The sequence below is a fragment of the Miscanthus floridulus genome, chromosome 1, assembly GCF_019320115.1.
Source record: "Miscanthus floridulus cultivar M001 chromosome 1, ASM1932011v1, whole genome shotgun sequence".
In the NCBI taxonomy this organism is placed as follows: domain Eukaryota; kingdom Viridiplantae; phylum Streptophyta; class Magnoliopsida; order Poales; family Poaceae; genus Miscanthus; species Miscanthus floridulus.
In genome coordinates, this window is record NC_089580.1 from 108,358,072 (window position 1) to 108,384,608 (window position 26,537).

Consider the following 26,537-nt stretch of genomic DNA (forward strand, 5'->3'; position numbering starts at 1 on the left):
GAGTCTTGCACTATGCGGGGTACTATGAACCACCCCTTTATCACTAGAATGAAGTATACCTCGAGGGACAGCCATGGTATGAAGTGCAACTAACCATACTAGCTCATACTCAAGCACCCTTCTGGCAGTAATGGAAAGCAGAATTTGAAGGAAGAACTCCTTGGGAAGCTATCCAAGTAGTAGCCTTCGAGGTAATAAGTCAGATATGTCAGCAGCATGGGGATGAACTTACCTGTAGTGCCACTGGTGTTTTTCCTCGGGTGGATCCGTCCACAGCAGTATGGGCATAACGCAATCGCAATGCGTTGATTCGAGATCAGGATGAGCGGGCAGATAGTTCTAGTCCCGCTATGAGCGCCATATTTGCAGTAATGAAGATGTTCTACAGTCGTCAGGACACCAGGGACTTCTGGCAGGAGTCCTATACCACTTGCATGGATAAGCTCATGAGGGCCAAAGCCACACAACGTAAGCTCAAGAAGCATGTACGCAAGCACAAAAAGGCAGCAAGTGAGGCTCGATGGGAAACTAATCAAGCCTATGTAGCTTTGGGAAATCTCCACACCTAAATGGAGCAAGTTGATCAATAGAGAGTTGCTGCCCAAGAAGCAAGAGCAAATGATCAAGCAATGTTAACAGGATTGCGAGAGCGGCTGGAGGCCGCCCGTACCAAGGCGTTCACTGCTACGCGCTAGCGAAACCTAGCCAACAACCGTGCCGCTTTAGTAGAAGTAGAACGAGATAGGACCTGCATCGTGAGCGCCATGTAGGACCATGCTAAGAGGGACTTGCACTAGTAGCTTGCACATGCCCGTCCCACTTATGTATATACGAACACATATGCAAAATGCAGGTAATCAGCATTCATGTCAAAAGCACAGGCTATCTGCAGGCAGCAGGCGGCAGCAGCAGGTACGCATCAGCGGCAACAGCAGGTAGCAATCAGCAGGCAGCCATCGACGCTACGCGGCCTCATCAGCAGCCCGATCAGTTTCCCATCCCCTTCCAATCTGCGCAGCTTCGTCCGTGTGGCATCTAGGGCAGCTACAAGGGCTTCTACGCGCGCATTGGATTCCTTCGATCTGATCGTGTGATTCGGCGGCCTGCATACGACCTCGTGGTGGTCGTGCCCGCGCGCTCCGCTGCGGCGGCGGAGGCGAAGACGATGGTGCAGCAGCAGCCCCCGGCGGCCTGCGACCTCGCGACGGCCGTGCCCGCGGCCTCCGCCGGTGTGGCTTCGCTTCATTGTTGGTTCGGCCTGGCGCGGTGTACGCGAGTCAGATGCTCCGACACCGGTGTACATCGGAGAAAAGCGCGCGACTCCGAGGCGCGAAGGTGAAAATCGCGCGGGAGAAGGATGCGCGCGACTCAAGAGCCACGTAAAGTTACGTGGAACTGACTTAGTCTTGCTAAGTGCCTAGATATTAGGAAAATGGATTAGAAACTGTTGAAGAGAGAATTTTTCTCATTTTTCTAAAAAACAAATATTAAGAAGATAAATAGAGAACTTTTGGAGATGGCCTAACAAGAGATAAGATAACTAATGCTGTTTAAAAAAGAAGAGATAACTAATGCGAGCGGCCAGGAACGAGAATCTCCTGATTTTTCTCCGGCTACAACGAACTGGCGGGGCGGCGCACGCATGCAGCGGAAAGCGCCCACAGCGGCATAGCCCCACCGTACCCACGTCTCCCTTCCCGATCCACCCTCTCTGTTTCCATCCTAGCCCCTCAATCACTCAGTACAGATCACCCGCCTCTGGTTAACCGGTTTGAGGAGATTCGCGGATTCGTTTCTTGTCGCCGGCGATTGGTAGTCGGGCGCGTAGATTCATCCTCCTACCCGTCTAGGAGGGGGATTAGGGTCTGTTTTGCTCGGGTCGGCCCCCGGATACTCTTGTTGCCTACCTGCTTTATGGCGTGATGTTTGCTTTCCATTGGTGACTTGTGGGCTCGTAATTTGGCTGCAGGTGCTGGAAACCCATGCGCGGTTGATGGATGATGACTGTTCCCATGGATAGTGCTAAGCCCCATCCTCCGTGCGGGACCTTGCCGAGCGTCTCCTTACTATGGTAAAGAATTGAGGACTTCAGGAGGAATATTAGTGCTGCAAGCTCAGATGCATCTCAGAGTAGGAAGAGCAACGCTAACCCAGATCGAGTCAGGAGAATTACATCAGCCTTCAAAAGCTTCCTTTCAGAAGCAACTGGCTTCTATCACGAGTTCACGACTTGATGTTAAAGATCAAATCAAACTGGGGCCTTTCACTCAGTTACTTTCTAGAGGGCCTTGACAATGCAAACAACTCTGTGCGACATGACAAGAAAATAGTTCAGTTTGAAGAAGGGTTTGATTTCATGCCATCGCTGTCTGATATATTTATGCTCTGTGTTTGATCTTACAGCCTTATACTAGCACATATTTGTCATTTTTCAATAGCTTTGTGCTTTCTTGCCGTTTTGGTAGTTCAGTTCATCAATTGAATTTTATACTACCTGTATTCTGTAGATGTGGTCTGTACTCAAGTATCTTTAAGTTTCTTGAACTTTCTGTAAGAAAATTGTGTAAGAATAGAATGTAGGTGTGGAGTGAGACATAAAAAGAAGTTTAACAGAAGTTAGACTGGTGTCATGATTTTTATTATTGGTACAGGGTGAGGCTCTGAAGGAAGAACAAACTCTCTGATTGTACAAATCCGGCATTTTCTGACAGCAGAGGTGACAAGAACTTAAGTTTCTGTTCTTATTTAGTTATCCAAGAATGCACACAATTTCCCACTCTTTCCAAATCTATTGTTCAGAAAAACATAGAGGCCAAAAGCATACTACAGCATCCTTCGTTTTGCTATTTGCTTTGTAATTGTTGGTATAGGATCAGGCTCTGAAGTTAGAGATTACTGCCAGAAGAACAAACTCTCTGGTTGCAGAAACCCGACAGTTTCTAAAGCGGAGGTGACAGGCATTCCCGTCTATGTTCTTATTCACACATTCTGGATGGATATGATTCTCCATTCGTTCCAAATTTATTGTCTTCAGATCCTGGAGGCCAAAGCGTATTATGGCCGAGGGTGTTCGGCTGTTTAGATCTTGGATTGTTTCAGCTTGTTTCAGTTTATTCTCTCTTATAGAACACTATTGAATCATCCAAAACCATCTAAAATCCACTGTTACACGCACCAGCCGAACACCCTAGGTATCGCTAAAAGTAGGTCAAGCATCAAAACATATTTTCTTTGAGTTACTGATCCTATTTACCGTAAGAGACTAATGTATGTGTTATTTGACTGCAGCACACTACAGTACTGTGGGCTCTTGACCCCGACGGTTTGCTAGGAGTGCCTTGTACATGTATTTTTTCACCAGCCATGACCCCAGTAGAAAAATACGTTGACCCCGGTGGCCGACACCAACGGCAGCCCAACACAACTAAATTTAATAGGCAGCCCAGTTTGTGAAACCATGAAAGGCCTACGCAAGAGCCAAGAGCCCACGGCCCAAGCGAGAAGGCCGAGGTCGCAGTCAGTGCCGGTAGCTTGCCGTAGAAACATTCGCCGATTCGTCTCCCTCAGTCCAACCTTCCAAACTTCTGCGTCGGCGCGTCGGTGTTCTCATTGCCGTTCCGTGATCACGGCCGCCGCTCGACGGCGACGGCGACGGCAGACAGGCGAACGGCCGCACCGCTGCTACTCTCCGTGGCCCTGCTCAAGTACGGAATACCTGCTGCCTGTAGTCTAAGAGGTAACCTAAAATCTCAAATCTTATCCCAAAATTATTGTTTGTTCCCCAATCTATAGTCGTGAGATGCCTGCAGCTTATTGTTTTTTGTTTTATCTTTTTATAAGCAAAAGGCAATCTGCTTGCGTTCCAACAAAGTGGATACCAGAGAGCACGTTCATATGTTCAGCTTGCCAGCAAACATGTCACGTAAGTAAAATAGTAAATTAGTGACTTTAGTATAGTTAATTGTGCATTCAATGGTTCGCTGAAAAAACAAGCCGAAATACTGTTCCGGCTGATTTGTTGTGGGAGAAAAATACTGTTCCGGCTGAAAAAACAAGCTGAAAAGTATAGATTATAAGAGAAGCAAACATGGCCAATATCTACTGTAAGTTTGATTTTGTTGATTAAATAATTTGATAGGCAATCAAAGTACACTGGAACGTTTTTTGAAAAGTAAATTAACCCCAACATCTGATAATTATAGGCAATCAAAGCACATTGAATGATCATATATTTGCTTTTGATGCAATACCAAATGATGGTATCATAGTTCGTTTTCAGAATAAGGATACGCGCATGATGAAATTATAAGAGGTAACCACTATTATAAATAGTTTCTTTTGTCGCATTATGTTATTGTTACATTTATCCCTATATGAATGCTTACTACTTGCAGTATATTTTTCTTTTTATGCATGGTGTTAGCTTACTATAAACTATAATTGGGTCTAAGTCTAGGCCAACCCCAGCGACAATTTATCCTAGATTCGCCCCTGAAGAGACGTCGATGTGATACAGGGGATCAGATGGCTGCTCTCACCACGCCGGACTTATCTATTAGTACCAACGAGGGAATGGCCATGGAGGTTCAAGACCTGGTCTCATGGATCTTGTCTCTCTCTATTCTCATCTTTAATCTAACACGTAGGATGACGAACTCCGCCTTTACGAGTTTATCAACTTCAGCGATCACTTGAAATTGGAATTTTGGTCGCAAGCGCCTAGGCGGCTGCTTTACAGGGTGCAATTGTGGATCAATCGCCAATTTGTGGGTGATGACGTGAGTATCTAACTCCGGCATCTCCTTGTAGTTCCATGCAAAGCAATCACGATACTCCATCAGAAAGTTTTTAGTCTTCTCGCTCCTCTTCAGAAAGTGAGGCGCTAACAAAGATGGGGCGTGGATCACCCTTCTTTCTCAGGTTGATCTCTATGAGTTCATCAATTGTGGGTTGCCCCCCGTCTTTAAGTTCTCGAGGTGCTGATCATCATCTAGGGCCAACGCCCTAAAAGGCGGTTCTTCCTGCAGGGTTGCACAGTGCCCACGTTCCATCTAGCGGCAATGGCGTGGGGTGTCTCTCGTTTAATTCACTGCCCGATTCGTCTCGCCAAATTGGTGAAGGATCCTCACGCGCACAGTATAATGTGCAGCGATAGGTGGTTTGCGCCCTGTCTTCTCGTAGCCCACCTAGAGATGCAGGCAACCGTCATCGCTTTCACTCGCTTGCGACGTCCAGAGGCTCGGGGAAGAATACACTATCCACTATTGCGACTAGGCCGAAAGAAAAGGACCTGGACGACGTGGACTTTGATGGGAGTTCCAGCAGTGATGGAGACGTAAGTAGCTAGTCCACTTTCTCTTATTCATGTATATATTTTTATGCAATTAATTCGCTCACCATTGTGCAATTCTTTGTTGGCCTCAATTCTCGTAATTTCCCGCCCGTTTCAGACAACATTTAGTCTTTCACTGATATCAATCTTGACTCCATCCCTGACACCAAGTTTGGCCTCAAAGGTTTGGAAGAGGTAGACCAGCCCCATCTCAAAGTTGACATTCAAGGAAAGACAAATCACCCTCAGTCACATGGTAATTCAAAAACTATTTCTTAGGATGTTGTCCATTTTTTTTAACATTATGATGATTAACACAAGCATTGAAGACGATGATCATCTTCCACTTTCAGAACAACTGAACCACCATAAGGGAAAAGGCGTGTCTCGGCCCTAGGAGCCTGCCAAGGAGCCGGAGTGCGACTTCGCGCTAAGAGGAGTCCGTGGTGGAGAAGGGGGCACTAACACTTCTAGACCGGGTGCAGAAGCTGAAGGAGAAGGCCGGTGCCTACATCTCTCAGTTCATCTCCAATGGATCACAATCTGTAGCTGAGTAGGTTCGCTCAGTCGATGGACTTGCAAATCCACTAGGCCTTGCACTTCGATGGAGACCCTGGAGGAGGAGCATTCCTACCGTATTCAATAGGTTCTAAAGGCAAGCCAAGTCGACGTGCACTATGTCGGAGGAATGCTCCTCCTCTAGGGTCTCTATCAGAAGGGCAAGCCTTGGTGGATTCGCGAGTCTATCGATTGAGCACACCTAGTCAAGTACAGATTGTGATCCATTATTGGAGATGAATTGAGAGATGTAGGCACCGGTCTTCTCCTTCAGCTTCCGCACCTGGTCCAGAAGTGCCAGTGCCCCCTTCTCCACCCCGCACTCCTCTTGGCACAAAGTCGCACTCTCCAGCTCCTTGGTGGGCTCCGAGGATCGTGACATGGCTTTTTCCCATATGGTGGTTCAGCCATCTAAAAGCGAAAGATGATCATCGTCTTCAATGCATGTGTTAATCATCATGATGTTAAAACAAAAAAATGAACAACATCATAAGAAATAGTTTTTGAACTACCATGTGACTAAGGTTGATTTATCTTTCCTTGAATGTCAACTTCGAGACTGGGTTGCTTTGCCTTCTTCGAATCTTTGAGGGCAAGCTCGGCATTAGGGATGGAGTCAAGATTGACATCAGTGAAAGACTCAATGTTGTTCGGAATGGGTGGAAAATTGCAAAAATTGAGGCCAACATAGAACTGCATAATGGTGAGCGAATTAACTGCATGAAAATATATACATGAATAAGAGAAAGTGGACTAGCTACTTACGCATCCATCACTACTGTAAACTCCATCAAAGTGCACATTGTCCAGGTCCTTTTCTTCCGACCTGGTCGTAGCAGTGGATAGTGTATTCTTCCCCAAGCCTCCGGACACCGCAAGCGAGCAAAGGCGACGGCAGTTGCTTGCATCTCGAGGTGGGCTAGGAGAAGACAGGGCGTAAACCACCTCATGCTGCACAACATACCGTGCGTGTGAGGATCAATCCTTCTCAACTTGGCGAGACGAACCGGGCATTGAATTATGCGAGAGACGCCATGTGCCGTTGCCGCTAGATGGAACGTGGGTAACCTTGGAGAAAGAACCGCCGTGTAGGGCGTTGGCCCTAGATGATGTATCAACACCTCGAGAACTTGACGACCTGGGCAACCCACAATTGATGAAATCGTAGAGATCTACCTAGGAATGAAGGATGATCCACGCCCCATCTTTGTTAGCACCTCACTTTTTGAAGAGGAGCGAGAAGACTATAAAAACTTTCTGACGGAGTATCGGGATTGTTTTGCATAGAACTACAAGGAGATGTCGGGGTTAGATACTCGTGTCACCACCCACAAGTTGGCGATTGATCCACAATTCCGCCCTGTAAAGCAGCCGCCTGTGCGCTTGCGATTAGAATTTCATGTTCAAGTGATCGCTAAAGTTGATAAGCTCATAAAGGCGGAGTTCATCATCCTGCATGTTAGATGAAAGACGAGAATAGAGAGAGACAAGATCAAACAATAACAATGATTTGAATCATACAGGATCTTCATACGCTGGACCGAAATACTGGACGAGTTCGCTCCTCATCTTGTATAGGCTGTGGGTGCTGGCGTATCAGCTCTGCCCGACGCCGTGAGGAGCCGTGTTAAGACCAGGCCTGGAACCTCCATGGCCATTCCCTCCTCATTGCTTCTTGTGCCATAACATGGCCCCGACACAGAACAAAAAAAGGTACTTTGATGGGTGATATAGCTATTTATCACTCGTTTTCATCAACTCAAATATCTCTTGTTGGCAAATGTCGTAGCACGAGCCCAACAAAAGCCTAATATACGGCTTGTTATAAATATGGTTTTTGGTGGCATCAACATTTGCCTCATTGCCGTAATGTTTAATCTTTGATTGTTTTTTTAATCTCTTTTTTTTTTTCTACATACATTTGAACAGGTACGATGGGCTATATCGGAGTTCTCTGTCGTCCTGTGAATACGACATTATATAGATGTTATGTTATACAAATTGTTAAGACAATACACGATTGTTGTGCTTTTCTGTCTTTAACCGGTGAATACGAGAAGAGGCGTTCGGCAGTAGGAATCCAGCTTGCGCCACAATAGCAATCGACCCTGTATCATCAGTGTTGTCATCATAAAAAAAACATGTATCATCAGTGCTGCGTCAGCGGATCATGGCATTTTGGGAGTAAACAATGGTGGCTGGGAAGCAAGTCAGTGCTCCTGAGGCGGTAGCGAACGTCCATGATATCAAGAACTTATTGAGGTGCCCAAAATCCACCTTTGAAACTTTTGAGTATCAACAACTTTTTTTTTTTTTGGAATGAAGGGAGTAATTAATAATCTAGTGGATGAGATTAGTAATTTGACCTTTTCTCCTCTCGCTTAAAGGATAATGAAAAAACATGAGTTGCACGTTCTAAAAAAGAACATACACGCATGGTAGTATTTTTAATGGTGTTATTCTTTCATTAATAGACGAAGTGTCCGTCAAGAGCAAGACATCTATGGCACAGTCACAAAGTCCCCGCTATGTAAGGTACCAGGAACGTTGGACATGGTTCAATAATTTTAAGTTCCTGTTTTGTAGGGGTATACCTCTTCAGAACTATTGGTTCGTAGAGGGGATCATGATCCCTAGATAATTGGGATGATGTCTGGAACATAGATGGGATCCCAATGGTATTCTACTCACCTGTTATATAAGAGGTCTCAAGGTTGAATCTTTTTTTTTCTACTTTTTCACTATATTTCACGCTGGGCAGGAGGCCCATTTACGTGATGTGAGCGCTCATTCAGTCAACGACTCGATGCCCTGCATTCACTTCAGGTTACGACGTTAGATTTAGTCCCACATCGGTAATTGATGTTGGAGAAGCACAACATATAAGGCAGGGACAACCCTCGCCTATTAGACTAGTCTTTTGAGTTGAGTTAGGTCTAAGATCTTAATATGTTGTGGCCTCCAGTGGACCTGGGCCCTAGGGGGCGCTGGCTCGTGGGTATAGCGAGTTGGGCCAGATCCATTGCTGCATCGCGCCGCGTCCTCGGCTTCTACTGCGCCCGGTAGTCCACAGGGGCCAAAAACCGATCGTGCCATGCAGAACCCACCATTATATTGACTCGCATTCCTATGATGTCTTTGTTAATCTTGATGAAGATGTGTTTGTTCAGTCCTTCATAGTGTACATGGTATTATGATTAAAAAAATTGAAGCAGTAACATGTTCTTTAAGAGAGCTAGGTAGTCCTGACAAATCTAATACCAACAATGTCATAGAATCATCCTATATCTTTTTTTAAGAGAAGCCAGCAAATTAAACCTCCGGTCTATGTATTAATAAAGGCAGAGTAGACAAGTACATAAAAGAAAACAGCATACGTTGTACAACAGCACCACCGAAAACCAACACACGACTCTAGCAATGGCATGACAAAACCACCACAATCAAAGCTGCCCTCAAAACCAAAGGCCACCCTACCTATTGCAGCAACAACCACCAAGGGGTTCACTAAGCGATGCCTCCATGGAGGAAACGGCATCCGCAAACGCCGACAAAGCCAACCGGAATACTGGTATGGGTTTTTCAACTAGGAAAAGAACCCCACTGAGGTACATGACAATGCCTCCACCGAGGTCCACGACACCCACAGGCGTCATCATTGTCAGCATGAGCGTAGCCAAGCAAGGATTTCTCCAGATGCCCCACCCTAAACCACAAGCCCAAAGCATGGATGTAACTGAAGTGAGCCGCCACCAACGAGATGTCGCAGCCATAACAACCGAGTCACGGCAAGTGTGATTCGATAATGTGGCGCCAGCCTCACAGCCGCTGCCATCTCGCCAAGCACCAAAACATCTCGGGTTACCACACCATGTTGCTGCATGAGCCAAGATAGTCTCGTGACACCACACATAAGATGTCAAAGCACCGTTTCCATGTTCTTGTCCGCCAAGAGTTGCCTTCTAAAAGTTATCGCAGACACAAAGAACCGACCGCAGGCATACGTGGCCAGCCGCTGTGACACTGGTTAAAGATAACCGTAGCCAACCTAAAGTCACCAACCCCAGCAAAACGCCTCATGAAGGTGCCCAACGGCCGCAACATGCGAGCATCGAAGACGCCACCACCAAACCTTCCATCCAACTCCAAGATTGGTCGTCTGAAAGCTCTAGTTTGGTTTTGGTGAATTGATGAAACCCTAAGTGCTAACCTAGTTTTTCAAGTGATCATGAGATAGGTAGCACATTCCAAGTGATGAAGCAAATGAAGACCATGACATGATGATGGTGATGCCATGGTGATGATCAAGCGCCTGGACTTGAAAAGAAGAAAGAGAAAAACAAAAGACTCAAGGCAAAGGTATAAATGGTAGGAGCTATTTTGTTTTGGTGATCAAGACACTTAGAGAGTGTGATCACATTTAGGTTCGATAGCCGTACTATTAAGAGGGGTGAAACTCGTATCGAAATGCGGTTATCAAAGTGCCACTAGATGCTCTAACTCATTGTATATGCATTTAGGATCTAGTGGAGTGCTAACACCCTTAAAAATGTTTGTGAAAATATGCTAACACATGTGCACAAGGTGATACACTTGGTGGTTGGCATATTTGAGTAAGGGATAGGAACTTCACCAGCGGAGTGTCCGCCCGTAGTGTGAGGACAGTCCGATGGTGCCACCAGCGCCCTAGACAGAAAAGACAGAGGTCACTGTAAGTGACCGAACGCTGTTCTCGGTTGGACCGGTGCGTCCGGTCAGTGGCAGCTGAGGGCGCACAGCGTCGGTCTCTGACCGGACGCTGGGTCATAAACTGACCGGATGCTGGAAGGCTGCGTCCGGTCCTATTGACGTGGCAACACACAGTGTTGTAGGTAACTGACCGGACACTGGCTGTGTTTGGTCAAACACGTTCGGTCATGAAAAGTCATCTCTGGATGCTTACTGGAAATGATCGGACGCTGGGGTTCAGCGTTCGGTCACTTTGAGTTGCTGCGTCCGGTTGTCACTTGACCGTTGAGATCGAGCGATCAACATTTAAAGAGAGGGGACACGTGGCATGCATCGCGTGACCAGACGCTGAGGTCCAGCGTCCGGTCAATATGACCGGAGCGTCCGGTCACCCCGTGTTGTGCCCAGTGAAAGGGTACAACGGCTCTATTTTGTGGGGGCTTCTATTTAAGCCCCATGGCTAGCTTAAGCTCACTCTCTTGGCCATTTGTATTGACATAGCAACCTTGTTAGCTTAACCAAAGCCCTCCCACTCATCTCCATCATTGATTCATCATCTTTGTGAGATTGGCAGAGAATCCAAGTGCATTGCTTGAGTGTTTGCATCTAGAGGCACTTGGTGTTCGTGCTTCGCTGTGGGATTCGCTTGTTACTCTTTGAAAGCTCTAGTTTGGTTTTGGTGAATTGATGAAACCCTAAGTGCTAACCTAGTTTATCAAGTGATCATGAGATAGGTAGCACACTTCAAGTGGAGAAGCTAATGAAGATCATAACATGACAATGGTGATGGCATGGCAATGATCAAGGGCTTAAACTTGAAAAGAAGAAAGAGAAAAAACAAAAAGCTCAAGGCAAAAGTATAACTTGTAGGAGCTATTTTGTTTTGGTGATCAAGACACTTAGAGAATATGATCACATTTAGGTTTGATAGCCATACTATTAAGAGGGGTAAAACTCATATCGGAATGCGGTTATCAAAGTGCCACTAGATGCTCTAACTCATTGCATATGCATTTAGGATCTAGTGGAGTGCTAACACCCTTGAAAATGTTTGTGAAAATATGCTAACACATGTGCACAAGGTGATACACTTGGTGGTTGGCACATTTGAGCAAGGATGGAGAAGTTAGATGTGAAATGGAGTTGGTCGCAATGATACTTGCGTCGGTCAACTGATCGGACGCTGGGTCGCTCTGCGACCGGACGCTGAAGGGCTACGTCTGGTCGAGTGGTCGGTCGGCACAGTAATTAGGGTTAAGCACCGGACGCTGGGCTGTGTCCGGTCAAGCATGACCGAACATGTTCGGTCAAGCATGACCGGACGCGTCCGGTCGGTAAAAACATGTTTTGGACCCTTACTATAAACGATCGGGCGCTGAGGGTCCAGCGTCCGGTCAGCTCTGTCGGAGCGTCCGATCAACATGTCGACCATTGAGATCAAACGTTCACTGTTGAACGTAGGAGACACGTGGACGCCATTGGGCAACCGGATGCTGAGGAGCAGCGTCCGATCAGTTGGACCGGAGCGTCCGGTCCGCCCGTGTTATGCCCAGTGAAGGGGTATAACGGCTCTATTTTGTGGGGGGCTTCTATTTAAGCCCCATGGCCGGCTGTAGCTCATAATTTTTGGCCATTTTCATTGACATAGCAACCTTGTGAGCTAAGCCAAAGTCCTCCCACTCATCTCTATCATTGATTTATCATCATAGTAAGATTGGGAGTGAATCCAAGTGCATTGCTTGAGTGATTGCATCTAGAGGCACTTGGTGTTTGTGTTTCGCTGCGAATTTTGCTTGTTACTCTTGGTGGTTGCCGCCACCTAGATGGCTTGGAGCAGCGAGGATCATTGAGCAGAGGTTGGTGATTGTCTCCGGCTCCGATCGTGGTGATTGTGAGGGGTTCTTGACCTTTCCACGATGGAGCGCCAAAAGGTACTCTAGTGGATTGCTCATGGCTTGTGTGATCCTTATCTTGTGTTGGTTGTGCGGCACCCTATTGAGGGTCTGGCAGGTGAAGCCAATTAGCACGTGAACCTCCAAGTGAGTGAATCGCCACAACGAGGACTAGCTTGCCGGTAAGCAAGTGAACCTTGGTAAAAAATCATTGTGTTCATCATTGATTCTGAGGTGATTGGTTTTCATTGTTATTCATCCTTGTGATTGATTGGTTCATCCTTCTACACGTCGGTATAACTTTCTTGATCACTCTCTTTACTTTACCGCAAACTAGTTGACAAGCTCTTTAGTGTAGCTAGTTGTGAGAGCTTATTTGCTTGGTTAGTGTGGCTCTTTAGTTAGCCTTTGAGAGCATACTAACATAGAGTAGTGTCATAGCTATTGTGTAAAAAGATACTATCTAAACTAGAATTGTGGTAGGTGGCTTGCATTTTGAGTAGGCTAGCGCAACACTTGCTTCGCCTCATAATAGTCTAACCATTTTGTTAAGTGTTGTTGTAGAAATTTTTATTAGGCTATTCACCCTCCCTCTAGCCATTAGGACCTTTCACTCTTGGTGGTTGCCGCCACCTAGATGGCTTGGAGCAGCGAGGATCATTGAGCAGAGGTTGGTGATTGTCTCTGGCTCTGATCGTGGTGATTGTGATGGGTTCTTGACCTTTCCCTGGCAGAAAGCCAAAAGGTACTCTAATGGATTGCTCGTGGCTTGTGTGATCCTCATCTTGTGTTGGTTGTGCAGCACCCTATTGAGGGTTTGGCGTGTGATGTCAATTAGCGCGTGAACCTCCAAGTGAGTGAATCGCCACAACGAGGAGTAGCTTGCCAGCAAGCAAGTGAACCTCGGTAAAAATCAGTGTGTTCATCATTTGATTCCGAGGTGATTGGTTTTCATTGGTATTCATCCTTGTGATTGATTGGTTCACTCCTTAATATGGTGGTATAACTATCTCGCTCACTATCTACATTACCGCAAACTAGTTGTCAAGCTCTTTAGTGTAGCTAGTTGTGAGAGCTTATTAGTTTGGTTAGTGTGACTCTTTAGTTAGCCTTTTGAGAGCACACTAACTTAGTGTAGTGATATAGTTATTGTGTGGATTGAAACTATATAAACTAGAATTGTGGTAGGTGGCTTGCATTTTTAGTAGGCTAGCGCAACACTCGCTTTGCCTCATAATTGTCTAACCGGTTTGTTAAGTGTTGTTGTAGAAATTTTTTAATAGGCTATTCACCCCCCCCCTCTAGTTATTAGGACCTTTCATCGTCACCAATGCCATCACCATGAAGACGCCACACTATTCTTGCAGATGCAAACATGTCTCCACTAGCGCTAGCGCTGTCAACCAACATTATCCTGTGGAAGCATCTAGGCCTCTAGTTGGGTTTTGGTGATTAATGACGACACAAGATTACTATGACTAACGTGTGTTTTGCAGAAGCAATTTTAAGTTAGATCATGGTAATAGAAATTGATTGGGCAATCATGGTTGTCATGCCCCTGTCGATGGAAATCATTTCAGTTTTCAAAGGATGGATGGCAAGGTTAAGGACGGACTAGTTCTAAGTGTCGTTTGGTGTTGGAGAGACACTTAGAGTAGTTTAGGACTTTGTTTTTCCTTTGGCCATACTATTAAGGGGGGTATGGTATGGACTAGTAGCTTCATTTGGGTGAGTCTAATGGATTAGGTGTGGTGCGCACTTGTCAAACATAGCACTAGGTAGCTCAGGAATAGCACTAAGATCAATTGGAGTCAATTTCATTTACATAGGATTTTGAGTTGGAAGTGAATGGAGGGTTAAATGACTAACCGGACGCTGATCTGGTTGTGACCGAACGCTGGAGGGTGAGTCCGGTCAGCTCATTTGATCAACTGTAGTCGTCTGGTACTGACCGGACGCTGAGTGAAGAAGCACCGGACGCTGGGGTGCCTGCGTTCGGTCGACTCCAGTAAGGTTCCAGAATGGACTTTTCTTGACCGGACACGTCCGGTTGGTGCTGACCGGATGCTGGTTAGAGTTCGGTCAGAGCTTAACTGCTCTCTCTCACACAGTGGCGGGCATAACTGACCAGAGCATCCGGTCACCCTAACCGAAGCGTCCGGTCAGCCCACAGAGTGGTGACTCAGCCTCCAAACTTTATGTTTTGAATGAGAGGGTATAAATACTTACTCCAGTCATCCATAGGAGGTATCTTGCCCATTTGTTCAGCTGAGAAACACCTTTGAAGTGCAAAGGAGAGCAAGAGCCTAGTAAGATGATTGAGATTTGATAATCCAAGATTAATGACCTCATTAGTGCATAGGGAGTAGCAAGTGTGCATCCACCCTTCTCATTAGGCTTGTCTTGGTCAAGTGAGAGTTTGTACTTGTTACTCTTGGTGATCTCCATCACCTAGACGGCTTGGTGGTGATTGGGAGCTTAGTGATCATCCGACGGAGCTTATGGATGACCCAAGTCATGTTGTAAGCGGTTGTGGACGATTCACCGTGACGGAGTGTCAAAGAATTAGCCTGTAGAGAGCACTTGATCCTTGCGCGGATCAAGGGGGAGCTACACCCTTGCACGGGTGCTCCAACGAGGACTAGGGAGGAGTGACGACTCTCTGATACCTCGGAAAAACATCGTTGTGTTCCTTTCCCTCTCTTTACTTTGAGCATTTACATTTGAGCAATTCATTTTATGTCTTTACATTCCTAGAATTGTCATGCTAGAGTAGGATTGGAACCTAGGGTGTAAAACTTTTGTGCAGGAGAACAATAGAAACATATTCTAGGCACAAGAGATGAAATGGGCTAAGTGTAGGACTTAATTATTGTAAAAATTTAGAATTAGCCCGATTCACCACTGTCTTGAGCATCTTAATCCTTTCATCCTGCACTGCACTAGCCGCTATCAAGCAGGTCTAGGTGCCATAATCCGTTGCTAGCAACCAAGCCACCATGCCTGCAGCAAGCCGTCGCCGTCCCCGAAGCCGACGCCGGCCTCCGTCTCCAACGTCGGCGCCACACACCGCTGCCACCTCAGAAGCACTAGATCCGACCCCAGGAGTGTCAGATCAGGCTGCTAGGGGGCCGCCCTCAGCGCCCACTGTCCACCCGTAGCCCCCACCAAATCCGGCCGCCCCTCGCAGATCCGGCTAGGGGAGAACTGGATCTGTCCGCCGGAGTTCCACCACCATCCCTAGGGCCGCAGGAGATCTGGAGCAACGCCCCTGCAGCTTTGGGAGCCCGCGCGCCTCAGCCCACTACGCCGATGCCACACTGCTCCGATAAATCCCACAGCTCCAACAGAGAAGGACCCGCCGCCGCCCTCCTCGTGGCTACCTAGGTCCAGCGGGCTACTCCGGCGGTGGTGAGGCTAGAGGGCCCTGCGGGAGGGAGCTGGCCACAGACGGGAGTGCCGCCGCCCGAGTCACCCCTTTGGGAGCGACGCGGGAGCCTACGAATGTTTTAAAAAGAGTGCTTTTTGCCCACGTATGTTTTTTATCATCCTATATCGAACAACACCATACAAAAATCCTCACTGATTCTGAACAAACAAACCATGCATATATCGCACATATATAGAACCTGGCAACACGATAACATACATAGAAGTTGGCATCATGTTTTTTTTATTATGAATGAACACCTGAAGCAAATTAAACGTCCTTCCATAGGTTCCAAGCTTCAAACTTGGGATGCAGGTTCTGTGGCTTGAGACGGTACAGGAGCCGAAGGCGGCGACGGCTTCTGGCCACTGACTGCGACCGCAACCACCTCCTCTGCAGTTTGCTGCGGTTCAGGCTCCACCACCGGCTGCCCCATGGCCAACTCCGGCTGCTGCGTTGCCATTGGGGGCTTGGTGGAGCTTGTGGGCGTCGTCGTCACTTGGAGCAGGATGTAGGACGCGATCTGCATGCCTGTGGCGGCGACAGTCAGGACTGTCGCTGCTGCGAACAGTGAGCTACCTGGGGCGCGGTAGCAATGGCCGTCGGCGTCGGGTTGTCTCTCTTGGTCCACATTAAGCGCAGCGCCCGCGATAAACAGTGCCACCACTAGAAGCACAGTTATCCTGCAATATAGAGTATGGATGTGCATAACTCCGTATCAGTTTTAACTGAAATGGAAAATATAAATGCGGAAAACACACCGTTTTATTTATGGCTTGATATATAAACACGTGATAGAAAAAAAATCGGTGTGGACAAAACATGCTTTAGTTTAATTTACTAATAGAGGATGGAAAGTTAACTGATTTGCATATAAATATATAGCTTCCCAAAACATCGTTCATTCCAAATTACGAGACGTCTTAGCTTTTCTAGATTTATAACTTTTTCTATGCATCTAGATATATATTATGTCTCTGTATATAATAAAAGATATGCACCTTAAAATACCAAAGCGTGGACGGAGGTAACTAATACACGTGCGTATACGTACCATGAGACGGCGGAGAGGACGATGCCGACGATGCGCCTTGTCTCCGTTGGTACCTCCCATGTCCGGCAGCACCCGCAGCAGAGGCCGGTGGCGGTGACCACGACCTGAGCCGTGATCGCCAGCAGCGCCGCGACGATGCCACAGGCCAGCGCCGGCGTGCTGCGGTACTGACACTTTCCGTCGCTGCCATCGTCATAAGGCCCCCAGACGTAGGCCTGCGCAGTGGCGGCCTCCCCGGCGACTCCGAGGATGAGGATGACGAAGCCGAGGAAGCCCACTGCAGAGCACACCACCGCGACGTGCACCCGCATGATGACGCCGCCTTTCTTCTCCGTCGTCGTCGTCGTCGTCGACTCAGCTGCTACTACGTGCCCACCTTAACTCCTCGACGCTTCGTCTGCTTAGAAGATTCTTGCTGTACTACTGCGCGCTCTCTGATATACATATCATTCCACACGCAGGCTTACTACATCCATGCATCATACGGATAGTATAGTATTAGTGAGCTAGCTCGACCATGGTTGTTGCATTGATTATTACATTGTTGCATGCACTTTGTACTTTTGTGTATACCTGGGTGCAGCTTGCATTGTCTGCCTCCAATGTTCGTGCAAGATTTCACTTCGGGGTCTCCGCTGCCTCTCGCATTTGTTTTTACTTTGATCTGAACTCAATGCAAAGATGGCAAGATAAATAAATAAATAAATTTCTTCCGAAGCTCGGCGACCTCTCAGGGCATCCACGGTAGCAAAGACAATTTACAGCATCTGATCTTGTTTTAACGATGCAGATTTGACTTTAAACCCCCCTCCCTCCCCCCCCCCCCCCCCCCACATGGCCCACACGTCGGTACATGACTGGCTCAACAGAAAATATCTTGCCGCTTCTCCCTGCCGTCGTCTCCTCCGCTTCTTCCTCCCGCATCGACGACTCCGCGCTCCTCGCTCGCGCCGCCCTCTGCCTCCTCGGCTCCTCCGTCGCGCCGTCCTCCACCTCTCCCAGCTCCCCCACGCCGCCCTCCGCCCTCCAACGGCGGGGCCCCCACGGCAGCCCGCCCAAGGGCATGCCGGCCCCGAAGGGGGCGGCACAGCAAGTGCCCTCCTGAGGAGCCGACGGCAGCGAGGGGTGGCGCTCCGGCTGTGGCCGTGCCGGGGCCACCTCGTCTCTGATGATGACAGCGGTTCTTCCTCGTGCCAGGCTCTGCCTCCTCCGCTTCTCCCTCGCGTCGTCCTCCGCCTCTCCCCCCTCCCCACGCTGCTGGTACTTCACGTTCGCGCAGGGGTTCGCGTACCTGGCGCCGATACGCCTGCAGGGTTTTATGGTGAAGTACATGGTGAACCCGTGGCGGGCCTACATGCGGCTCTTGGTCCTGCTCATGGGCTCCAATGGCCTCACCAAGGGTTCCCTCGCCTCCTTCGATTACCCTGCTGAAATCAAGTTCAGGTCAACCAAGGTAATTTCCTTTCTTTTTTTTTTCGATTCGGAGAAAATGTATTGCTCAAAAAAAATATTGCAGCAGCAATGCCTAATGTCTTCAGCTGGCAATTTGAGTATTATTGTAGTGGCAAGCATTCATAGGTTCATGATTTCTTTTTCACCTGTTGTGGTGGTATACGTTCCAAAGATGCTGGCTCTTATCATGTATCCTCTTCGAACAATTAATGAGTTCACTATTGGGCTAATGAAAATTTTTGGATGCTTCATGCTCAAAAGTTTTTTTTGGATGCTCCAAGACAGCTTTATTTTTCTTTTCTATTCTTTAGAATACATGTTCTATGTAAGATGTTTTTTCCCTCTAACTGCTAATGGTGCCTTTATTGTTTACATGCATGTGCCCTTTGTGCTTACTCGACAACCAGTGCTGCATAGTACATCATGTTGTGAAGTTCTTTACCTTCATGCTATGCCACAGGATGTGCTTTGGCACCCATTGTTATGGAGTACCTAGATTCAGTTCATGGTGAAGTATACAATTTATTATGGGTTCACAATTTTGGTGCAGCCTATTTGTTATAACCTGCTCTGTACATGGCTTTGCTGACTTTCTGTTCTTTGGAGCAGGACCATGCATTAGTGCTAAATTTCTACTCCACTTTTTTGGGTTGCACAATGAGACGTCAGGGAACGACAATTGCCACAGACGAGTGCATTTTGGTAGATCTTTTATTGCTTTTGCTACTCCACAATTTAGGTTCCATGCCTTTGTTCAGTGCAGTGCCATATTTCTTTGCATTGCAGGTTCCATGCCCTTATACAAGTTCCTTCTTGAGGTCATCTGGGGCTAACTACTCTGTTCGTTGCAGTTCACTGTCCAATCAGTAACCTGAGGTGACAGTGGTTAGCCAGCCTTTTCCTATTAGCTTTTCCAGTTCATAGTGAGTAGTGTGCTACCTCCATGATCATTTGGACCCTCTATAATCTTACATCAGTAATGTTGTATATATCGTTTTCAGAATTTCAACTATCCATTGCCTGAGACATGTACACGTACTACAGTTTTTGAGCTATTTATTTGGTTTCCTTATAGGAGCTAATGCAAGATTGATAGTTTTTTCATCACTTTCTTAGTTGCAGCTTATGTACCTGCATATATGTCTACACATATATAGATATAGTAACATACATCACTTTCTTGGTTGTATTATTTTATTTTTGGTTTTTCTGTCTTGGTGCTTTGATCTCCAATTAAATTTTACATTCCTGCCTTGTCTTGTGCAGTGTATAGGTTAGGGAAATCAGAGTTATTGTACCACAGAGATTGGTGCCTGGTAAGCCTGTATCCATTTCCTATTCCATTTTAGTTCTCCATATGTTGGTTTCGTACCTGGACTAAAAAAAATGGTCACCTTTATAGCTTATATTTTTTTGCCTTTTGGTTGCTCTTGTGCTTCTTCTGTGTTTTTTTCCTGCTTTAAAGGATTACATTGCAAACAAGAAAAACTTTGATTTCCTTTCTGCATCTGTTGCTGCAAGACATAAGTCCTTTTGGGCCATGTTGCCACCAAGAAATCCCTTGTTCTGCTTATTTCTTGCGCAATCTTGTGCTCTTCGGGGTTTTCGAATATCTTGCCTCTGTTTCATGGTTCCTGATGCTTGTTTCCTCTGTGCTGTGTGGTGAAGGGAGTCAATTAAGAGGAGTGGTTGTTTTTCTAGCAAATCCTTCTGTGCAGACTGATAACATTGGAAGGTGTGTTGGTGAGTTCCTTTGCTTATGCCTGGTCTATCTTCCTTCCTGCCTTTTTAGATGTGTGGCGTGGTGCCTGGTGGTGTGTCTCTACCACACGTGTTGATCTTATAACTGTTGCTACTTGTAGGTGTTGATCTTGATCAGGAGGGGGTAAAGTTCTTGTGTAAAATAAATTTGAATTCATTAGAATTATTTTTTGGTGCCTTTCAATGGCTAATAATCGGTATATATTGCCCATAAGGATCCACACGACCTTTTTCCCCACGTGTGGGGTGACACGGACTGATAGCTAAACTATGTTTAGTTTCCCTTGGTAAAAATATGTTTTCCTGTGTTCCGAATTGAGGCAGGAAACATATTTTAATGAGCCTAATCAGGTTATTAACGTGAACAAAAGGAAACTTCTTAGATGTTACTCAATGAGATTTAGGCAATTATTACCTGTACATGTAACTTGATGTGTTATTCATTTTTCTTACTCCTATGTTTAATATATAGACTTGCCATGAACTAGCCATCTACAAATTTAGCATCGATTTCGTTCAGTGGATCACATATCATATGAAACATACATCTAGTGGCAGCTATGCTTATGCCGTTGTTGCCTCCTCCTCCTAGGTTCCTTTTCTGAAAATTGCTGACAGCTTTATTTGCTTAGGTTCGTTCGCTTGATTTCCATTTCTGTCTTGATGCCTTTTTATTTCCTTTGGCCAGATGTCCCGGTATCATGTTTGGCTTTCTGTTCTATACTATCGCACCATGTGTTGTTTCCTAAACAAAGGTTAGAAAGCTCCCAGTTCACGCTAGCATCTCATATTTCCAGTTTCCGTGTTGCTGGTCATTAATGTCTTCCTCTGAATATGAATTGAAAAAGGGTAATTTTTTATTTGATGGTGATCATTGCCTGATTTGTAGAGTTATAACTTTTTGTTTTATTGATACAGTGATTGGCTTGATACAACAATACTATATCCACATGCAGCACTATTTGAAGGTGCTTATTTCATGATCTGTAGCGGATTGCAGCAGTGATAGGAAAACATGCTTCATATTTTTCGTTTGTATGTTGAAAGCTGGCCTTGATGGCTCACTGAAGAGTTCTGGTCCTATATTTATGGATGTTGCTGCTTCTTGCTAAACACCCGCATGTGTAGTCCTAATCTTAGTTCTCTCTCTGTTCCAGCTTCTCATTGATCCACAACTGTTGTATTTTCTTTTGACTACATTTTTTTTTATCTTCTCAGATGCAATTAAGTTAGGTCATGGTAATGACAATTGATTGGGCAATCATGGTTGTCATGCCCCTACGATGAAAATTGTTTCGGTTTTCAAAGGATGGACGATAAGGTTAAGGATGGACTAGTTCTAAATGTTGTTTGGTGTTGAAGAGACACTTAGAGTAGTTTAGGACTTTGTTTTTTCTTTGGTCATACTATTAAGGGGGTATGGACTAGTAGCTTGACCTAGGTGAGTCTAGTGGGTTAAGTGTGGTACACACTTGTCAAATCTAGCATTAGGTAGCTCCTAAGTAGCCCTAAGATCAATTGGAGCAAACTTTACTTACATGTGATTTTGAGTTGGAAGTGAATGGAGGGTTAAATGTTGATCGGACGCTGGTCTCGGTGTGATCGGATGCTGACAATAGAGTCTGATTAGTTCATTTGATCAAGTGAAGTCGTATGGATGCGACCGAACGCTGAGTGAAATGTGACCGGACGCTGGGTGCTAGAATTCGGTCAACTCCAGTAAGGTTCCTAAGAGGGAGAATCTTGATCGGACGTGTTCGGTTAGTGCTGACCGGACGCTGGTCAGGTTTCGGTTATTGACCGGACGTTGAACAGTAGTTTTCGTTGTCGGACGAGTCCGGTCACAACTTAACGGCTCATTGGCGGGGAGAATTGACCGGAGCTTCCTGTCACTTTAACCGAAGCGTCTGGTCATCCTGCAGAGTGCTGACACAGTCACATAACAGTCTATTTTGAATGAGGGGGTATAAATACTTTATCCATTCAAGGGAGTACTCTTGTCTATTTCAACAGCTGAGAAACACCTTTTAGAGTGCCAAGGAGAGCAAGAGTATAATGAGGTGATTGAGATTTGAAAATATAAGATTAAGGCCTCATTAGTGAAAAGAGAGTAGCAAGTGTGCATGCACCCTTCTCATTAGACTTGTTGTGGTTAAGTGAGAGTTCTTGCTTGTTACGCTTGGTGATCGTCATCACCTAGATGGCTTGGTGGTGATTGGAAGTTTGGTGATCATCCGAAGGAGCTTGTGGATGACCCAACTCAAGTTGTGAGCGGTTGTGGGTGATTCACCGTGACGGAGTGTCGAAGAATCAACTCGTAGAGAGCACTTGATCCTTGCACGGATCAAGGGGAAGCTATATCCTTGCGCGAGTGCTCTCACGAGTACAAGTTGAGAGTGGTGACTCCCCGATACCTCGGCAAAACATCGTCGCGTTCCTTCTCTCTTTACTTTGAGCATTTACTTTTGAGTAATTCAATTTTTGTCTTTACATTCTTAGAATTAACATGCTAGAGTAGGATTGGAACCTAGAGTGCTAAACTTTTGTGTGATAGATCATTAGAATCACTTTATAGGCAAAAAGGGGTGAAGTGAGCTAAGTGTAGGGTTTAATTGGTGTGAAGAATTTTAGAATTAGTCCAATTCACCCTTCCTCTTGGGCATTTTGATCCTTTCAATTGGTATTGGGGCCTCATGCTCACGTATTTAGGCTTAACCGCTTAGAGAAATATGTCTCACGGGGATGAATATCTTCCTATCTTTGAGGGAGATGAATTTTTTATGGAAAATCCGTATGGAGATGTATTTAGAAGCTCTAGATGTTGGAATTCTTAGAGCCGCCTCTCAAGGTTTCCTAAAACCTAGGGATCCCACGGACCTTCAAGGCGATGAAGTGAATTACGAAAAATAGAATGCAAAGGCTAGAAAAACCATCTTTAGAGGCATTTGCAAAGATGTGTTTAACTGGGTGAGGAACACAAAGACGTTCATGCACTATGGTCGGATATTTGTGCGCTCTATGATGTAACTAAGAGCGAGCGTGAGGATCGATATTATCTTGTTATGAAAAAGCTTAATTCATTTGAGATGCTTCCAAAAGAAAGTGCTAATGAAATGTACTCATGCTTAAATATTCTTGTAGAGGAAGTCAATGGGCTTGGACTCACTTAAATGCAACCATCCGATGTTGTAAGAAAAATCTTGAGTGTCCTCTCTATTGATAAATATGGGTATATTGTGACCGTGCTTTATCATGGTGATCTTTCTACCGCTACATCAACTCAAATCTTGGGAATGATACGCTCATAAGATATACATGCACATCACACCACAAGATAGCTCATCTTCTACTAAGAAGAAAGACAAGGACTTGGCATTCAATGCTAGCCAAGAGAAGGGCAAAGCAAGAATTGAGTATGCGAGCTCAAGTGATGATCAAATTGATGATGAAGTCTTGCTCTCATGGTGAGAAGAACCGCCAAGATGCTAAAGACACTCAACAAGAATGGTGTCAAGTTTGATGGCAAAAAAAAGAAGTTCTTCACTAGCACCAGAAGGAAGTCAATCTCCGAGATGGATTGCTATAATTGTGGAGAACTTAGTCATCTAGCACATCAATGCCCCAAGCCTAAGAAAGACAAATATAAGAAGAAGAACAAGGACAAGAAAGATGACTCAAGTGATGAAGATGAAGATGAGAAGAAAAACAAGCCATACAAGAAGGATGGCAAGAATAAGGACTTCCACAAGAAAAAAAAATAGCAAGGCATACATCGTCGATGATTGGCTCACGGACATTGATTCATTAAGTTGCTCATCCGATGATGATAGTGACAATGAGAATGTGACTGCTATTGTGATTGACTCTTCATCATCTTCATCGACACCATCGTCATCATTCTCTACACACCTATGCCTTATGGCCAAGGGTGAACGAAAGGTATCAAATGATGATAAAAGTAGTGGTGATGAAAATGCTTGCAATGATGATAGTGATAGTGATGATGATGAATTGGAATCACCTTCATTGGACGATCTTGTTAAATCGCTAAATTAATACACTAAGATCATTAGAAAGTCAAGAGCTAAGAATGAAAAGGTAGAACTTAAGAATGATTCTCTTTTAGCTAAACATGATAGCGGAAAAGACTAGTGTTGAGCTTAGAGAAGCAAATGATGCTATGTCATTCAAACTCAAGGAGCTCAAATTTTCTAAGAAAGAGCTTAAAGATAAACATGATAAACTTGAGGGGATACATAATGAGCTCATCACTAGCTATAACATGCTAAAAGAAGAGTACAAATCTTAAGATCAATCATGATAATCTTGTTATCTCTCAAGAGTTTTTATCCAATGAGCCACATGATGCTACTAACCATGTTATTAAGATTGATATAGCTACATCATGTGATGACTTGATTATTGAGAGCATTGAGCAAGATTCTAGTAGCAAAGACAAGCAAGTGGTTGAGATCGATGACTATGATGAGTATGTCAAGATCAAGAATGAGAAGCTAAAGAAAGATCTTGAAAAGCTATCAACCACCAACACTATTGTGTTAGAGAACCTTGACTATGATAGTGATCTAGCTCTTGTGAATGAGAAGCTTAAAAAAGAAAACAAGAGACTTAAGAAGGAGAAGAATCATGATGAGCTCAGAAGAGAATAAGAAGCTCAAACTAGAAAAAGAGCATCTCAAGATCGGGTTGAGCAAGTTTATAAGAGGACAACATCTTCAAAGTGAGCTACTTATGAACACCATCATAAAGATGGATAGAAGTAGAATTGGATACTTGGCAAATCAGGAGAAGGTTCAAGCTCAACAAAGACAACACAAGTCAAAGCCAAAGCTAAAGAGGTATTTTGAGTGTGGACAAGAAGGCCACTTTGTCCATGAGTGTCAAACTCCACTACCATAACCCTTGCCCAAGTGAAAGTGCATTTACCCCCTATGTGGGTTTTGGTGTATTGATGACATCCAAATTAGGGACTAATGTGAACTTAATGAGATATGTCGCAGCTATTAGTCTCATGAAAGATTCAAAGAGTTGATAAAGATAAAATGGTATCTCTCAATTCTTGAAGTTGAAAAGGCGGACGAACTCAAAATGCTCTCCAAAAGTTTTAATTTTCTTTTTGAGTTTAGAATCTGCCACACTATAAAGAGAGATGCAAATTTAGTTGGTCTGATGAAGATAGAGTGCTCAAGCATTAAAATAAAATCAAAAGAGAGACACTCTAGCACTCTACTAGCACGTAGATTATTTTTCTGTGACTGTCGGTGTCACAAGTCCCGACGTAAGCCAGAACTCCTAGCACTCGGAAGTCATGACTCTTGCCAGAAGTTCTGACTCCTAGTCACTTAGCCTATGCGGTGACTGTAGACGTCGGAAGTTCCGACATGAGTCAGAACTTCTGACAGTCGAAAGTCCCGACCCAAGCCAGGAGTCCCGGCATCGGTGGTTCTGCTGGTCAGCTGTCTGCGCTCGTCGGAACTCCCGACGTACGTCGGAAATTCCGACTGTCGTAAGTTTTGACCCTAGTCGGGAGTCCTGGCATTAGTAGTGTTGGCTAGTTGTTTAACTACGCACGTCGGAAGTCCCGACGTTTGCCGGGAGTTCCGACATTGACTTGCACGCGCGGACTTCTGACCCTTTGTGAACAGTGTTTACTATTAACATCGGAAGTCCTGAGATCAGCGTCGGAACTTCCGACGTAGATATGAACGGTTAGATTTTCACTTGGAGTATAAATACCCCTCTCTTCATTTCTAATCGTTACGAACTCATTCACAGTCGACCCACTTCGTGCTCAATAGCTCCTAAGCAACTAAAGCACCCCTCTCCTTCCCCTTTTGCTCCAATCTTCGATTCTCTTAGGGTTTTGGGTGAAAGGAGAGTGGATTAAGTGAGAGCATCACTTTGGAAAGCTTAAGCACTTGATTTCTTTGTCAAGCCGGTTGGTTTTGCGTCTATTACTCTTGGGGCTTTGCCCCTAGCCGGCTAGGCGTTGCCCAAGAGCTTCCATCTTGTGGAAGAGCCTTGAGAAGTTTGTATTACCCTTAATTTCTTAGTGAAAAGCTCAAGTGACCTTAGTGGTCGCTTTGAGAGAGGCAAGGAGATGGAAGAGACTCCGACCTTGGTGGTCACCTCAACAACGAGGATGTAGGAGCTCCTTTGTGGGGTTGTCGAACCTCAGGACAAATTCTTGTGTCCCACGTGCTTGTTGTTGTTGTTGTTGTGGTTGCTAGAAATTACTTGTATTTGTTTGTCTCTTTCTCTCCCAAACTATCATTTTAGGGTTTGGACTCGATCAACAGTTTGGAGGCA

The 26,537-nt window shown here is 45.5% G+C and overlaps 2 protein-coding genes and 1 long non-coding RNA gene across 14 annotated transcripts; 2 read left to right on the forward strand and 1 right to left on the reverse strand.

The window, feature by feature from the left end:
• Positions 1-1,559: 1,559 nt before the first annotated feature.
• On the forward strand, positions 1,560-3,500 carry LOC136490805 (uncharacterized). 2 transcript variants are annotated; one of them, XR_010767870.1, is made up of 3 exons: positions 1,560-1,878; positions 1,970-2,950; positions 3,289-3,500. It is a non-coding gene; the product is annotated as an uncharacterized lncRNA (long non-coding RNA). The 2 variants fall into 2 exon arrangements; XR_010767871.1 differs by having other exon boundaries at positions 1,970-2,716; positions 3,289-3,499.
• Positions 3,501-16,238: 12,738 nt separating this feature from the next.
• LOC136461158 (uncharacterized) lies at positions 16,239-17,474 on the reverse strand. The gene is made up of 3 exons (XM_066460579.1): positions 17,462-17,474; positions 16,995-17,370; positions 16,239-16,623 (listed from the first exon to the last, which is right to left on the reverse strand). Exons 1-3 carry the CDS (start codon positions 17,472-17,474, stop codon positions 16,239-16,241), a joined length of 774 nt encoding a protein of 257 aa, XP_066316676.1.
• A 386-nt stretch (positions 17,475-17,860) lies between these two features.
• Positions 17,861-21,357, forward strand: LOC136490815 (uncharacterized). 11 transcript variants are annotated; one of them, XM_066487023.1, is made up of 8 exons: positions 17,861-18,447; positions 18,854-18,954; positions 19,056-19,322; positions 19,713-19,762; positions 20,115-20,189; positions 20,309-20,331; positions 20,896-20,962; positions 21,126-21,357. In XM_066487023.1, the coding sequence occupies exons 1-3, from the start codon at positions 18,163-18,165 to the stop codon at positions 19,066-19,068; spliced, it is 399 nt and encodes a 132-aa protein (XP_066343120.1). In that variant the 5' UTR covers positions 17,861-18,162; the 3' UTR covers positions 19,069-19,322; positions 19,713-19,762; positions 20,115-20,189; positions 20,309-20,331; positions 20,896-20,962; positions 21,126-21,357. The 11 variants fall into 11 exon arrangements, 10 of the variants coding, with proteins under 10 accessions (XP_066343120.1, XP_066343129.1, XP_066343126.1 ...); XM_066487032.1 differs by lacking the exon at positions 20,309-20,331 and having other exon boundaries at positions 19,056-19,148; positions 19,233-19,369; XM_066487029.1 differs by lacking the exon at positions 20,309-20,331 and having other exon boundaries at positions 19,056-19,148; positions 19,233-19,331.
• The last annotated feature ends 5,180 nt before the right edge of the window (positions 21,358-26,537 follow it).